Source organism: Salmo salar, chromosome 19, assembly GCF_965601325.2.
Source record: "Salmo salar chromosome 19, fSalSal1, whole genome shotgun sequence".
Classification (NCBI taxonomy): Eukaryota; Metazoa; Chordata; class Actinopteri; order Salmoniformes; family Salmonidae; genus Salmo; species Salmo salar.
This window is the reverse complement of record NC_138309.1, coordinates 68856954-68873010: the sequence shown is the minus strand read 5'-3', so window position 1 is coordinate 68873010 and position 16057 is coordinate 68856954. Positions and strand designations below refer to the sequence as shown.

At 45.0% G+C, this 16057-nt stretch overlaps 1 protein-coding gene across 7 annotated transcripts in view; it reads left to right on the top strand.

Annotated features, from left to right (window-relative positions):
* Nucleotides 1–15685, top strand: part of si:ch211-180a12.2 (uncharacterized) — a 67637-nt gene extending 51952 nt beyond the window's left edge. For 3 of the 7 annotated variants that reach the window (XM_014159295.3, XM_014159292.3, XM_014159289.3), the window contains 4 exons: nucleotides 1366–1710; nucleotides 1966–2244; nucleotides 2660–2929; nucleotides 15336–15685. In XM_014159295.3, the coding sequence (XP_014014770.3) occupies nucleotides 1366–1710; nucleotides 1966–2244; nucleotides 2660–2929; nucleotides 15336–15367 (926 nt within the window). In that variant the 3' untranslated portion in view covers nucleotides 15368–15685. The remainder of the gene's footprint in view (nucleotides 1–1365; nucleotides 1711–1965; nucleotides 2245–2659; nucleotides 2930–15335) is intronic. The other 4 variants (XM_014159296.3, XM_014159293.3, XM_014159290.3 and 1 more) reach the window with 3 other exon arrangements.
* Nucleotides 15686–16057: the final 372 nt, after the last annotated feature.

Here is a 16057-nt window from a genome sequence, read left to right as displayed (position 1 = left end):
ACCTGTGGATGGTGTGCTCGCCTTCTAAATCTGACCAGTAGGCCGCTCCGTCTGCCTCTCCTGCGGCGACCACGTTGTTTTGATCGGCCTCTAGGATAAGATCCCATGTCCAAAGGGTCCGCTTTTATATTCAATAGTTCTTCCCGGCTGTATGTAATAATACTTGATATTTTCCGGGCTAACAATGTAAGAAATAATGCATAAAAAAAACAAATTACTGCATAGTTTCCTAAGGACCTGAAGCGAGGTGACCATCTCTGTCGGCGCCATTGGCGCCATTCAGCATTGTTCACACCCTCTTAAGCCTGAGCCCCATTCATCTCTATAAGGGTTGATCCGTGTGTTCTGTACTAACTTGCCAGCTACTTTCAGACATCTAAGAGAGAGAGAGAGAACAGCTCACTGAACAGTACCCACCCTAGCAGAGCTGGTTAGGCTGCTTTGTTATCCAGAGCGTTGGTGACTGCAACTGTGCTGTCAGATTGTCCGTTCGTAAATTCAGAGCCTTTCGCATTCAGAGCACACTCGAGCGCTCAGGCCAATAATTAGGGTTGTTCCGAGCTCTGACCTCACAACGACAGTCAAGCACCCAAGCTAATGGGCTATCATTGGCTAGCTTCTTCCAGACACATAATGAGAGAACAACCGCACTCTAACCATTTTACTTCTAGCGGAGCTGGTTAGGCAGTTTTCATGTTATCCAGAGCGTTGGTGACTGTAACAGTGCTGCTGGCAACATCAAACATCTTTGAAAAGCTTTGTCTTAATGGGGTACTGTTGTATTTTGAGGCGGTCTTGAATAAGCTAAGTAGCCAATAGGCAGAGGGTAGCATCATTTGTCTGATTCTCTGTAATAATGGTATCAGAATAATAATGCATTTTATTTTGTAAAGTGGTTTCTTCCAATAAACACAACATTTTCAGTCGCCTCCTTGTCTGAAGGACAAGTGGATAAACAAGTTAATGTCAACCCCTGCATGTTTTTTTCAAAAGTCTCATTGAATACAGGCCTAAATTGAACACCACACATTGGCTGCTACTGTAGGCTGAATGATAGAACAGCTATTTCCATGTTAAAATGTTATGGGATGCATTTATTCCTTTGTTATTGATGGTAGGCCACACTGGTTAGACGTACATTATGATCAAATTGCCACAGTAGCCTACATGGCCACTGTTAAAACTGTAATTTAATGCAGGTACAGCCTCAGTGGTCACAGTAAACGTGTGCTGGAAGTTGCACAGAACGTTCAATTTTGCGCTCAACAGACCTGAAATTTGCTCAGTGCGGAATCTTTTTTGAGGGAACATTGGTCATGATTAAATGTATTCCACTCATCTTCAATTACATCTTGTTTCTTGCAGGTTTCATAAAGAGGCCCAATGTGTCCGAGATCATCAGCTCTGCCTCCTTCCCTGGTCAACATTTGACATTGGGCTGTGACATGACTGGGTTCTACCCTCCAGGCATCTCAGTCACCTGGCTCCGTCTGAGAGAAGGAGAGGTGGATGACCGAGAGGAAGAGGTGATAGAAGGAGGAGAAATCTGGGGGCCCCTGCTGAGCGGTCCCAGTACCTACCGTGCCAATGCCACTCTGAGGAAGGGGGGAACAAATGAAGAAAAGGAGAGCGCAGGAGGAGTGGTGTGCCGAGTGGAGCACTGTTCGTTGGAGGAGCCCATCGAGAGACGGTGGAGAAACATTCTTATCGGTACCTGTCTCTCTCTAGTCTACATTCATGTAATGTGAACATTGTTAATATAGACTTCATTTAAATGTTATTTAGCAGTACGCCAACTGTTTTAAGACTGTAACTGGTCGTATGCACTTTCTTATAGGTTATGAATAACCTATCGAACAGTATAATTTTTTAAGTATATGTTACATTCAAGGAATTCTATCTACTATACATTTTCAAAATACTTTGACCTTTAATCCTCCCTCTTTCTCTCTCTCTTTTTCCCAGCTGCTCCCTCCATCCCCTCCTCTCTTACTGTCCGTTGGACCAGCGAGGGTGTTGGGGTTTTCAATCTCCTATTGACGGGTGGCCACCCAAAAGCTAAAGTGCTTTGGGCAGCAGGGGGCACCACCCTCATACCGCTGGTGTCCAACGAGACAGGCGGGAAGGGAGTGGACGGACAGAGAGAGTTTAGGAGCGTGTGCGCTTTGGAGAGATCCACTTGCTGGCTCAGTCAGACAGACGGAAATGGTCAGATGGACAGTCGGAAAAACGGACACACACTTAGTGGGTTTTTATTAACACTAGTGAAACAGTACCTGTCCATGTTAGAACTGGATTGTGTTCATTAAGCATCAAACGGAAGAAAAAGGACTGACAAGGGAGGGACTACAAGCATTTGTCAAAATAAGAAACGCTCATTTTAGTTTTCAGTTTCAAAACAATTTGCAATGATTTGCCTTATTGAACATCTTCCTGTTTCGACCCAAGCTAATGCTGTTGTGGCTAATTCAGTCAAGGTTATGTGTGCATATGCAAACTCATTGCGCCTATGATTTAAGTTTAAACATTAGCTGTAAGTATGCAACATTTCATAAGGATATTCATTAGTAATACAAATCCTATGCAGTACTTGTACATGCGTTCACAATTTATCCAGTAAAGTGACTAAATATCTCTTTATATCTCTTAATGTCTGTAGAAACAAAAGCCGCAGTCGCTGACCCCGAAACGGAAGGAATAGAGTACATTGACGAAAGAGACGGAGAGAACAACGACATGGAAAGAAAGGTGACGCAGATGGAGGTGGAGGATGAGAGTAGGGAAGAGGAAGAAGAAGGAATGGAAACGTTGCACATTAACAGGGTGAACATGAGAAAGGGGCCTAGAGGGGAGGAGAGAGCACGACTGAGAGTGAGCGTGGAGATCACCCATCCGGCCCTTAAGCTGCCTGTGCACCGAACATGGACAGGTACTGTATTACACTGCTTATCCTATAAAATCATTCAAATGTAATATTTCTATACCATATTACATACAGGCCTATCCAATGAAACCGCTATACTATAACATTGCTATATGCTGTCAAAGTAACAGCATATATGAACTAGATGGTAACTTTAAAAGTAAAGTTGTTGGGCTTGCTTTTACTTTACTATTTAAAGCAAATCATACATATAGACAAAGTAATATTTAGTAAAATAATTGGTCTGATTATTTTGATAGACTACTATATCAACCTTTATTTCTTTCGATTGCGCGGCATTTCGATCGCAAAAATGGCTAAACTACAGTTGTTGCGTGTGAAAACTGACACAAGAAAGATACAGAACAAAGCCATCTTCTGTCAGAAGATGGGATTAAAAGGCAGGATCATGTGGACAACACTCTTAGGAAAGCAAAGCAACTCAATCAATCATGCTGTGGGTTTCAGATAGATAGATGCGCGATTTACTTTTGTGAAACTTTTAGTGTAAATTATTTGTGGAAAGAAATGTAATGGTGCATCTAGTGATGGCAGCTCTTTAAAAGTATTTTTGTGGTAGTTGAACTATGTAGAATAGGTTCGTACATTGCATTCGGAAAGTATTCAGACCCCTTGACTTTTTCCACATTTTGTTACATTACAGCCTTGTTGGTTTTTTTCGTCATCAATCTACACACAATACCCCATAATGACAAAGCAAAAACATTAAAATAAAAACTGAAATATCACATTTACATAAGAATTCATACCCTTTAGTCAGTACTTTGTTGAAGCACCTTTGGCAGTTATTACAGCCTTGAGTCTTCTTGGGTATGACGGTGGCACGCCTGTATTTGGGGAGTTTCTCCCAGTCTTTCCTGCAGATCCTCTCAAGCTCTGTCAGGTTGGATGGGGAGTGTCACAGCACAGCTATTTTCAGTTCTCTCCAGAGATGTAAGATAGGATTCAAGTCCGGGCTTTGGCTGGGCCACTCAATGACATTCAGAGACTTGTCCCGAAGCCACTCCTGCGTTGTCTTGACTGTGTGCTTAGGGTCGTTGTCCTGTTGGAAGGTGAACCTTCTGGAGCTCTGTCAGAGTGACCATCGGGTTCTTGATCACCCCCCTGACCAAGGCCCTTCTCCCCCGATTGTTCTGTTTGACCTGGCAGCCAGCTCTAGGAAGAGTCTTGTGGTTTTCCAACTTCTTCCATTTCAGAATGATGGAGGCCACTGTGTTCTTGGGGACCTTCAATGCTTCAAGATACCCTTCCCCAGATCTGTGCCTCGACACAATCCTGTCTCTGAGCTCTACGGACAATTCCTTTGACATCATAGCTTGGTTTTTGCTCTGACATGCACTGTCAGCTATGGGACCTTATATAGACAGGTGTGTGCCTTTCCAAATCATATCCAATCAATGAAATGTACCACAGGCGGACTCCAAGCAATTTGTAGAAACATCTCAAGGATGCTCTCTCTGTTGCAGCTGTAGAACCTTTTGAGGATCTCCCGGACCCATGCCAAATCTTTTTAGTTTCCTGAGGCGGAATAGGCTTTCTTGGTGTGTTTGGACCATTCTAGTTTGTTGGTGATGTGGACACCAAGGAACTTGAAGCTCTCAACCTGCTCCACTACAGCCCCGTCGATGAGAATGGGGGCGTGCTCGGTCCTCCTTTTCCTGTAGTCCACAATCATCTCCTTAGTCTTGGTTACGTTGAGGGATAGATTGTTATTCTGGCACCACCCGGCCAGGTCTCTGACCTCCTCCCTATAGGCTGTCTCGTCGTTGTTGGTGATCAGGCCTACTACTGAATACTTAAAAATAAGATCTTTCTGTTTTATATTTTTCATAAATTATCAAAAAAATTACGTTTTTTCGCTTTGTCATTATGACATATTGTGTGTAGATTGACGAGAACAATTTTTAAAATACATTTTAGAATAACGTAACAAAATGTGGAAAAAGTCAAGGGGTCTAAATACTTTCCGAATGAACTGATAGCTAGCTGTAGTTCTAGCTAATAAATACCATTTTCAGGCTAACAGTCATCACTGAAAAGTGCATTTCCTGAAGAAAATGTGGTGTGCTTGCTAGTTTGTTTTAAAGTATTTATGGTTTTGAAATAAGTTATAGTAGTTTTGGCTGATTATACTTGAAAAAGTAGGCAGATGAAAATATTGATTGGTTGATTGGATAGCCTGAACTTGTGCAAGTTGGTTGGGTGTCTCTAGCTTGAATGGTTCAATTAATCTTAGTGGGTATTATATACTAATTTATGCACATTTAAGTAGTTATAATTCATAATGCAAACCAGAGCTTGACCAGAGCTAGAGCAAACCAGAGCTAGCTAGCTATGCCCAGGACCAGAGGTGGACCAGAGCTAGTGCAGACTAGAGCAGTAGTTGTGGTCAGTAATTTTGTAGTTGTGGTCAGTATTTGTGGTTTAGTAGTTGTGGTCAGTAGTTGTGTGGTTGTGGTCAGTTGTGGTCAGTTTTGTGGTTGTGGTCAGTAGTTGCAGTCAATAGTTGTGTGGTTGTGATCATTATTTGTGTGGTTCAGTAGTTGTGTGTCTAGTAGTTGTGGTCAGTAGTTATGTGGTTGTGGTCAGTAGTTTTGGTAAGTAAGTGTGTGGTTCAGTAGATGTGGTGAGTAGTTGTGTGGTTGTGGTCAGTAGTTTTGGTCAGTTGTGGACAGTAGTTGTCGTTTAGTAGGTGTGGTCAGTAGTTGTGTGGTTGTGGTCAGTAGCTGTGGTCAGTAGTTGTGGTCAGTTGTATTGTGGTTAGTAGTTGTGCTCAAAAGGTGTGTGGTTGGATGTAACGTGACCAACGAGCGTTATGGTTGCAGTCACGAGAGCGCTTCAAACCCAATACCTTTTTTTCCATATTTTATTACATTATTTTGATAAGGAACTCTTAAAAAACAAACCCGACTGACTAATAATGCCGACTACCCAAGGAGGCAAGAAAAACGGCGCTACTCCGACTTCTCCTGTAGTTAAGCGTCAGAAGGCAGCCCTCAACACTGAAACTGAGGCCTTCATAGCTGGTGTGATTTCTGAAGCGTTAGCCAAGCAACAGAACTCTCTCAAGGATATGCTACATCGGGTGTTAGCTGAGGCGGTGGAACCACTCGACAGAAAACATCAAGATACTTTAGCGGCTGTTGAAGCTCTTACAATCGACATTGAGAGAAGGATGAAAGTGATTGACAAACTGTCTACTAAAGTGGACAATCCGCAAGATGAAAATAGGGAAAGCAAATGGAAAATCAACGACTGTTCGTCACAACTGGAGAAGATGCAGCTCAAGATGGCTGAAATGGAGAACCGTTCACGTTGCTCAAATTTAAAATGAATATCTTTAAAAGAAGGAGACAAGACTGACGATCCCATCGAATTCCTACAGAGAATGATCCCATCCATATCTAACAAGGTTGATATAGAAAGAGCCGATCGCACCTACTTGGGACCTTGGACTAGTAATTCTTCAGACAGACTAAGGACGCTGATCTTCAAGGTCCTCCGGTACGACTGCCAAGCCATTCTACAAGGAGCCAGAGCAGCAGATCTCATTCACCACGCTGGTAATGTACTGCTGTGAGGAGGAAGACTAAACAACGGGGCCATGCAAGCACCAGGGAACCTATGACCATAAGTAAACTGGTCAGTAGGATTTATCCACTACTCCAAGGAGTTTTGAGGAACATTTTATCTAACTACTTGTGATCGTTATGAACTTCGACAATGGAGCACCAGCAAGCTAGCTAGCTACTCGCTTTCCAGCCAGCAGGGTGATTGGGACAGTAACTGGGACAGCTTGGGACAGCTAGCTAAGTAAGTCATCATCACAACTGTTAGCTAGCAAACTGATTATCTGTTCAGTAGTGTTCAGTATAACCTACATGTTGTTGAAAGTGTATCTAGCTTCTATAAAAGAAAATTTGTATTTTATAGCTAAGTTACGTTTACAACGTTCGTGTGATTACTTGTCTCATGTTTGAGTTTATTTTATTTTTACAGGGACAGTGCACACTAATCAACGTTTCAGTAAAAGTGCCGGTTTTAGCCAGCCGGCTAATTTTCAACCGCAGTCCCTGGGCAGGTTATGTTGCTATGACAACGACTGCGTAGCTAGAGAAGTCAACTATCACCACTGAATTATTTTGCAAATTAGTTCTCCATGTTTGTGCTACGTTAAGGCTTAATCATTCAGTCAATTGAACATTTCTTGCAAGATATTTAGGAAATGGAGTGAGACGTTCAGGGGTATTTGGAGGGTTTTAGTGATAGACACCGCTGCGTTCAGTCATAGGTCTAACATTGAGTGGAGAGGGAGGACTTTTGTGTCCCAACCTGTCAGGAAGGGGAGGGATTCTTTGTTTCAACTGTTTTGATACATTTTTCAGGGTTATTGGGGTGGCATGGCAATCTGAAGGGTTTTGTAATTTTATCCAACAATGGATATGTTTACAGTTATTTAGTTGGAAACTAAATAGTCATTTTATAGCTATCATAAGTTACTTTTCTCCCCTTTTATCCATCAAACTGGTATTCACATTACCACAGATGGATCATGGCTAATTTTGTGATCATTTCTTGTAATCTGAGGGGTTCTACTGAGCCAAATAAGCGAATGTCTTGACGAATTACATAGGAATAAAGTTGACATTGTGTCATGTTCTGACCAGTATGAGGGTTATTTTGTTAGACGGCCCACTGTTCGGAACCAGGTGAGACGGCCCACTGTTCGGAACCAGGTGAGACGGCCCACTGTTCGGAACCAGGTGAGACGGCCCACTGTTCAGAGCCGAGTGAGTCTGGCTACAGTCCAGAACTTCCGGCAACAGTGCCTCGTTCAGAACTTCCGGCAACAGTGCCTCGTCCAGAACTTCCGGCAACAGTGCCTCGTCCAGAACTTCCGGCGACAGTGCCTCGTCCAGAACTTCCGGCGACAGTGCCTCGTCCAGAGCTTTCGGCGACAGTGCCCCGGAGAGAGACGGCCCACTGTTCGGAACCAGGTGAGACGGCCCACTGTTCGGAACCAGGTGAGACGGCCCACTGTTCGGAACCAGGTGAGACGGCCCACTGTTCGGAACCAGGTGAGACGGCCCACTGTTCAGAGCCGAGTGAGTCTGGCTACAGTCCAGAACTTCCGGCAACAGTGCCTCGTCCAGAACTTCCGGCAACAGTGCCTCGTCCAGAACTTCCGGCAACAGTGCCTCGTCCAGAACTTCCGGCGACAGTGCCTCGTCCAGAACTTCCGGCGACAGTGCCTCGTCCAGAGCTTTCGGCGACAGTGCCCCGGAGAGAGACGGCCCACTGTTCGGAACCAGGTGAGACGGCCCACTGTTCGAAACCAGGTGAGACGGCCCACTGTTCGGAACCAGGTGAGACGGCCCACTGTTCGGAACCAGGTGAGACGGCCCACTGTTCGGAGCCAGGTGAGACGGCCCACTGTTCAGAGCCAGGTGAGACGGCCCACTGTTCGGAGCCAGGTGAGACGGCCCACTGTTCGGAACCAGGTGAGACGGCCCACTGTTCAGAGCCGAGTGAGTCTGGCTACAGTCCAGAACTTCCGGCAACAGTGCCTCGTCCAGAACTTCCGGCAACAGTGCCTCGTCCAGAGCTTCCGGCGACAGTGCCCCGGAGAGAGATGGCCCACTGTTCGGAACCAGGTGAGACGGCCCACTGTTCAGAGCCGAGTGAGTCTGACTACAGTCCAGAACCAAGTGAGTCTGTCTACAGTCCAGAGCTCCTAGAGTCTTCCTACAGTCCAGAGCTCCTAGTGTCTTCCTACAGTCCAGAGCTCCTAGAGTCGCCCTACAGTCCCCCTACAGTCCAGAGCTCCTAGAGTCGCCCTACAGTCCAGAGCTCCTAGAGTCGCCCTACAGTCCAGAGCTCCTAGAGTCGCCCTACAGTCCAGAGCTCCTAGAGTCACCCTACAGTCCAGAGCTCCTAGAGTCACCCTACAGTCCGGGGTCGACAGAGAGGGACATCACTGTAGAGACAGTTTATGAGGGGAGTGAGCCAGGGGTGGAGTGGGGTCTGCGTCCGGCTCCTGAGCCACCTCCTGAGGGGGGAGTATTGGGGTTGAGGGGGGGTGTTGCAGGAGCACCGTTGGGGACGGTGGCCACCCTCCCTTCCCTCCCATGTACTTTTGGGGATTTATTCGTGTTTTGGGGGTTATTTTTTTATTATTTTTTTTGTGTGTGAGGTGCATCCGGGGTCTCCACCTTTTGGGGGGGGGGGGGTAATGTCACGTTCTGACCAGTATGAGGGTTATTTTGTTAGTGTAGGCTGGTCAGGACGTGGCAGAGGGTATTTGGTTTATGTGGTTCGGGGTGTGTGTATTATGTAGAGGATAGTGGATTTATGTATTCCGGGTTTTTTTTGGTCACTGCTCTGTTAGTCTATGTTCTTTCTAGTTAGTCTGTTTTCTATGTTTAGTTAATTGGGGTGTGGACTCTCAATTGAAGGCAGGTGTTGTCTAGTTGCCTTTGATTGAGAGTCCTATATATTTGGGTGTGTTTGTGTTTGTAATTTGTGGGAGGTTGTCACTTGAATTGCTGTTGTCTGCCTTCAAGTCTGTATTCGTCGTCTATCGTTTTGTTGTGTTTTGTTTGAGTAAGTGTTTTCATTAAAAAAGTGAATTATGAGCACTCAACCCGCTGCGCCTTGGTCCATTCCTGACGACCGTCGTTACAGAACCTCCCACCAAATCCGGACCAAGCAGCGAAGGAAGGAGCAACAGGTGGACTTAGTGGAGCAATGGGAATTTGAGTTGGACCAACGGGAGAAATGGACATGGGAACAGATTATGGCCGGAGAGGGCCCATGGAAGAAATGGAGCGAAAACCGGGAACGCTACAGGGGAACACGACTGGCTATTAAACCGGAGAGGCAGCCCCAATAATTTTTTTGGGGGGGGCACACGGGTAGTTTGGCAGGGCCAGGATTGAGCCGCAAGCCAAATCCCCGTGCTTATTGGGGACAGCCTAGTATTAGTCAGGTCCCGTGCGTTGGAGTGAGGTGCACGGCGTTGAGGCCTAGTATTCACAGGCCGGTGTGCGCAGTACCTGCGCCCCGCATTTGTCAGGGGCAAGCGGGCATCCAGCCAGGAAGGGTGGAGCCAGTACTGCGCTCGAGACCGCCAGTGCGCCTTCACGGTCCAATATATCCTGTTCCCGCTCCACGCACTAGCCCTAAGGTGTGTGTTTCCAGGCTGGCATATCCAGTACCAGCACCACGCACCAGGCTTCCAGTGCGTCAGCCCAGTCCAGTACGTCCTGTTCCCGCTCCACGCACTAGCCCTAAGGTGTGTGTTTCCAGGCTGGCATATCCAGTACCAGCACCACGCACCAGGCTTCCAGCACGTCAGCCCAGTCCCGTACATCCTGTTCCCGCTCCACGCACTAGCCCTAAGGTGTGTGTTTCCAGGCTGGCATATCCAGTACCAGCACTACGCACCAGGCTTCCAGTGCGTCAGCCCAGTCCAGTACGTCCTGTTCCCGCTCCACGCCCTAGCCCTAAGGTGTGTGTTTCCAGTATGGTACCTCCATTACCAGCACCACGCACCAGGCTTCAGTGCGTCAGCCCAGTCCAGCACGTCCTGTCCATGTTCCTCGTACTAGCCATGTGGTGCGTGTCCTTAGTCTGGCACGTCCTAAGCCAGCCCCACGCACCAGGCCTTCAGGCAACAGTGACTCGTCCAGAACTTCCGGCAACAGTGCCTCGTCCAGAGCTTTCGGCGACAGTGCCCCGGAGAGAGACGGCCCACTGTTCGGAACCAGGTGAGACGGCCCACTGTTCGGAACCAGGTGAGACGGCCCACTGTTCGGAACCAGGTGAGACGGCCCACTGTTCGGAACCAGGTGAGACGGCCCACTGTTCGGAACCAGGTGAGACGGCCCACTGTTCAGAGCCGAGTGAGTCTGGCTACAGTCCAGAACTTCCGGCAACAGTGCCTCGTCCAGAACTTCCGGCAACAGTGCCTCGTCCAGAACTTCCGGCAACAGTGCCTCGTCCAGAACTTCCGGCAACAGTGCCTCGTCCAGAACTTCCGGCGACAGTGCCTCGTCCAGAGCTTTCGGCGACAGTGCCCCGGAGAGAGACGGCCCACTGTTCGGAACCAGGTGAGACGGCCCACTGTTCGAAACCAGGTGAGACGGCCCACTGTTCGGAACCAGGTGAGACGGCCCACTGTTCGGAACCAGGTGAGACGGCCCACTGTTCGGAGCCAGGTGAGACGGCCCACTGTTCGGAACCAGGTGAGACGGCCCACTGTTCAGAGCCGAGTGAGTCTGGCTACAGTCCAAAACTTCCGGCAACAGTGCCTCGTCCAGAACTTCCGGCAACAGTGCCTCGTCCAGAGCTTCCGGCGACAGTGCCCCGGAGAGAGATGGCCCACTGTTCGGAACCAGGTGAGACGGCCCACTGTTCAGAGCCGAGTGAGTCTGACTACAGTCCAGAACCAAGTGAGTCTGTCTACAGTCCAGAGCTCCTAGAGTCTTCCTACAGTCCAGAGCTCCTAGAGTCTTCCTACAGTCCAGAGCTCCTAGAGTCGCCCTACAGTCCAGAGCTCCTAGAGTCGCCCTACAGTCCAGAGCTCCTAGAGTCGCCCTACAGTCCAGAGCTCCTAGAGTCACCCTACAGTCCAGAGCTCCTAGAGTCACCCTACAGTCCGGGGTCGACAGAGAGGGACATCACTGTAGAGACAGTTTATGAGGGGAGTGAGCCAGGGGTGGAGTGGGGTCTGCGTCCGGCTCCTGAGCCACCTCCTGAGGGGGGAGTATTGGGGTTGAGGGGGGGTGTTGCAGGAGCACCGTTGGGGACGGTGGCCACCCTCCCTTCCCTCCCATGTACTTTTGGGGATTTATTAGTGTTTTGGGGGTTATTTGTTGTTGGTTTTTTTTGTGTGTGAGGTGCATCCGGGGTCTCCACCTTTTGGGGGGGGGGGGGGGGGGGTAATGTCACGTTCTGACCAGTATGAGGGTTATTTTGTTAGTGTAGGCTGGTCAGGACGTGGCAGAGGGTATTTGGTTTATGTGGTTCGGGGTGTGTGTATTATGTAGAGGATAGTGGATTTATGTATTCCGGGTTTTTTTTGGTCACTGCTCTGTTAGTCTATGTTCTTTCTAGTTAGTCTGTTTTCTATGTTTAGTTAATTGGGGTGTGGACTCTCAATTGAAGGCAGGTGTTGTCTAGTTGCCTTTGATTGAGAGTCCTATATATTAGGGTGTGTTTGTGTTTGTAATTTGTGGGAGGTTGTCACTTGAATTGCTGTTGTCTGCCTTCAAGTCTGTATTCGTCGTCTATCGTTTTGTTGTGTTTTGTTTGAGTAAGTGTTTTCATTAAAAAAGTTAATTATGAGCACTCAACCCGCTGCGCCTTGGTCCATTCCTGACGACCGTCGTTATACATTGCTCTATTGCAGGAGACACATCTTTTAGAGGGTGAGCTGTTTCTTGCTTTAAATCTAAAGGGGTACTTATTCTACATAAATGCAATCTACCCCTTACAATTGAAAAAAGTGGAAATTATAAACAGGGCTGATTTACTAACATATGTTCCACTCTGTATGTGAGGAAAATAGCATTTGTATCTATTTATGCTCCTATAACAAAGATTTTCTCCCTTCAGATTATACGCTTATTATTGGAGCTGACATGAATGCCATTATTGATTCTAAGCTAGATAAATCTGGATCTTCTCATAGCTCATCACAAGTGATTGCTTCCAATGCACTTAAACAATTTCTTAAAGATCTTAGTCTTAGTAACTGTTGGAAATGTCATCTCACAACTAAGAACTATACATGCTTTTCTGATAGATTTAAGACTTTCTTGAAAATGTACTGTTTTAACATCTACTGATATTACAGGTAACTTGGAATTTATAAAAACATTACTGGCCATTCTATCTGATCATAATCCCATTCTTTGTCAATTAAAAATCTTACCAATGAATACGTGTGCACTGAGATGGAGGTTTAATAATGCTTTACTACACAACTCTGATTTCATCTTTCAGTTTAGATCTTTTTTTTAAATTATTATTTAGAAATAAGTTAACACTCAGTGGAGGACTCAACTATGGTATGGTTAGCTGTAAAAGGTTTCATAAGAGGAAACACTACACATCTTCCCTCTAATTTACAGAAATTAAGACTTTAGAAGATCAGTGAATTGGAAAATCATTGGGAAATGCTGGAAGACTCTTAAAAACAACCTGTTTTTAAGTTGTGGTCACTAGTTGTGTGGTTGTGGTCACTAGTTGTGGTCAATAGTGGCCAGTAGCTTTGATACGTAGGTGTGTGGTTCAGTGGTTGTGGTCAGTAGCTAATTGTGGTCAGTAGTTTTGTGGTTTTAGTCAGCAGTTGTGTGGTTGTGGTCAGTAGTTGTGCTCCGTAATTATGTGGTCAGTAGTTGTGTGGTTGTGTTGCAGGTTCTTTGGGCCCTACAGTGTGGACATGGTCAGTAGTTGTGTTCAGTGGATGTGTTTAGTAGTTGTGCTGTTGTGTGGTTCTGTCACGCCCTGACCAGGTGAACTCGGGTATTTTGGTCAAGGTGTGTCATGTTGGGTATTTTTCCTTGGTTTGTTTTCTATGTTTGCGTTATAGCCTTGTGTTAGCTCTATGTGGGTTATTTCTATGTTGGGTTCTGTCGATTCCCAATCAGAGACAGCTGTCTCTAGTTGTCTCTGATTGGGATCACATTTAAGTTCCTTTTTCCCCCACGCTGTTTGTGGGGTGTTGCCTCTTTGTGTTTGAGCAAGTTAACGTATCGGCCTTGTCTTGGTTTTGTGTACGTGTTTATTTCAGTGTAAAGAATAAACATGTGTTCGCTCCCAGCTGCGTTTTGGTCCGCTTCCTCATCACCCGACGACGATCGTTACAGGTTCAGTCGTGTGGTTGTGGTCAGTAGGTGTGTGGTTGTGGTCAGTAGTTTTGGTATGTAGTGGTGGTCAGTAGTTTTGTGGTTGTTGTCAGTATTTGTGGTTTAGTAGTTGTTGTCCGGTGGCAATAGTGGCCAGTAGCTTTGATAAGTAGGTGTGTGGTTTAGTAGTTGAGTGGTTGTGGTCAGTAGCTAATTGTTGTCAGTAGTTTTGTTGTTTTAGTCAGCAGTTGTGTGGTTGTGGTCAGCAGTGGTGGTCAGTAGTTTTGTGGTTGTAGTCAGTATTCCAGGTTTAGTAGTTGTGGTCAGTAGTTGTGTGGTTGTGGTCAGTAGTTGTGTGGTTGTGTTCAGTATTTGAGGTTTAGTAGTTGTGGTCAGTAATTGTGTGGTTGTTGTCAGTAGTTGTGGTCATTACTTTTGGTAAGTCAAAACGTATTTGCTAATTTTATGACAAAGCAAAGAGAACTTAAAAATGTGATGTACTTTGGAATGTGCAGCTGTTTTTGGTAAGTAATGAATCTTCTAGTTTCTGACATGACTTATTGCATCTTTAATGAAAGCAGTTGGTGGGTTACTGAAACAGCTCTACTTATTGATTGGTAGAAGCTATTTCTGTTCTGATTTCAGATTTGAAAAGCAGACAAGTAGAGGAGCATTTCATACACTAAGTTTTTGTCAGAATTTTTGGGGGAGTGGTCAAAATGGCAGTTTGGAAAAAGTTGAGAAAAAATGTGTCAATGCAGTTACTAAAACAGCTGTATTGTTGGATTGGTAACATCTTTTTTTGTTCCGACGACAGATTTGAATAACAGAAGTAGACGAAGATGTCCTAACCTCTATATTTTTGTTTAACTTGTTGGGAAAGTGGCCAAAATGCCAGTTGTTTATAAAAAGTTAGATGAAAATGTCTTTGACATTACTTCTGATTTCAGATTTGAAAAGCAGAGAAGTAGAGGAAGATTTTATATGTTCTAACCTTTTGTCTAAGAAGTAGTTGGCAAAGTGGTCAAAGTAGCTGATTTGTGTTAAAATTTGCAATCATTGCATTTACAGTGAATGGAATGTTGAAAGTGATGTCACAATGGGGCCTTTAGAATGAAAGTGGATGGAGGACAAAAAGTGTAATAGTTTAAAAAGTAAAAAGATATCTAAAAATGTTCTACAAGCACACTATTCCAGACCGATCTGCATGTTTTGACATTTGAATGACGTTTCTAGCTTAAACAGTGTAGGAGGAATCGCGTTCCAAAGAAAAATAAGAAGTATGTCGAAGATTTAAAATGGGGGTCTTGCGTCACAAACCCCACTAATAATACAGTGTAACTACAGTATAATAAGTCAGAAGTTTGTCAAAGATTTAAAGTTGGCACTTTTGCTTTCGCAAGCCCCATTTAATTAATGAATATAAGACATCACAAGAAATACAGTTAACTTATATGCAACTTATATGCAACGTACAGTATATCACAGGACATACTTAACAAGACATAACTCTAACTCCTGTCTTTTTTTTGTTGCAGAGCCCAATGAAGAGGTTTCATCTTCACTGTGAATGGGGCTTACAGAAGGTGTTTATTTTTTATAACATAGATATAAAATACTTATGGTATACGACTCCTCAGGATGTCACACTCTCCTATATGTAAGCATTTCACTGTTGGTCTACACCTGTTATTTACAAAGCTTATGACAAATACATTTGATTTGATGCTTGTTCCCGCATAATGTCATTTGTAATTGTATGATTCATACATTTCATATTCATGTCATATTTCGTTTCAGGTTCAGCACAACGTTTGTGGCATAATCTTCTAAAAACATGTACATTTTCGAAAATGTAATTTTGTCAATAAAATCTTGGTTCACTTTTTGTGCAGAATTCCATTTAAGTTGGGGGGATAAAACAGTTCTTTCTTCCTTTACGCTGACATTGTACTGTGTTGTTCATTGTTTTTGCATGGGGACAAAATGTGTGAGCCTGATGCATTTCAAAAATAGACGTGGTTCTCTTTCTCTTGCTTTCACCTCAACCACAGTTGAAACAAGGGAAGTGCATTTCACATGCCTTCACATTGCACATTTCACACACTTCTGCCTTGATCTCAGTGTTAATACTTAAGTAGTAACTTTTTCATTATTTATAATTATATTACATGTGTTCTGTGCAATGTCAATGCATAAGCTATATCATTAGGTTGGCGCTTGTGTAGCCAAAGCCACATTTAACATATTAATTTAGTTT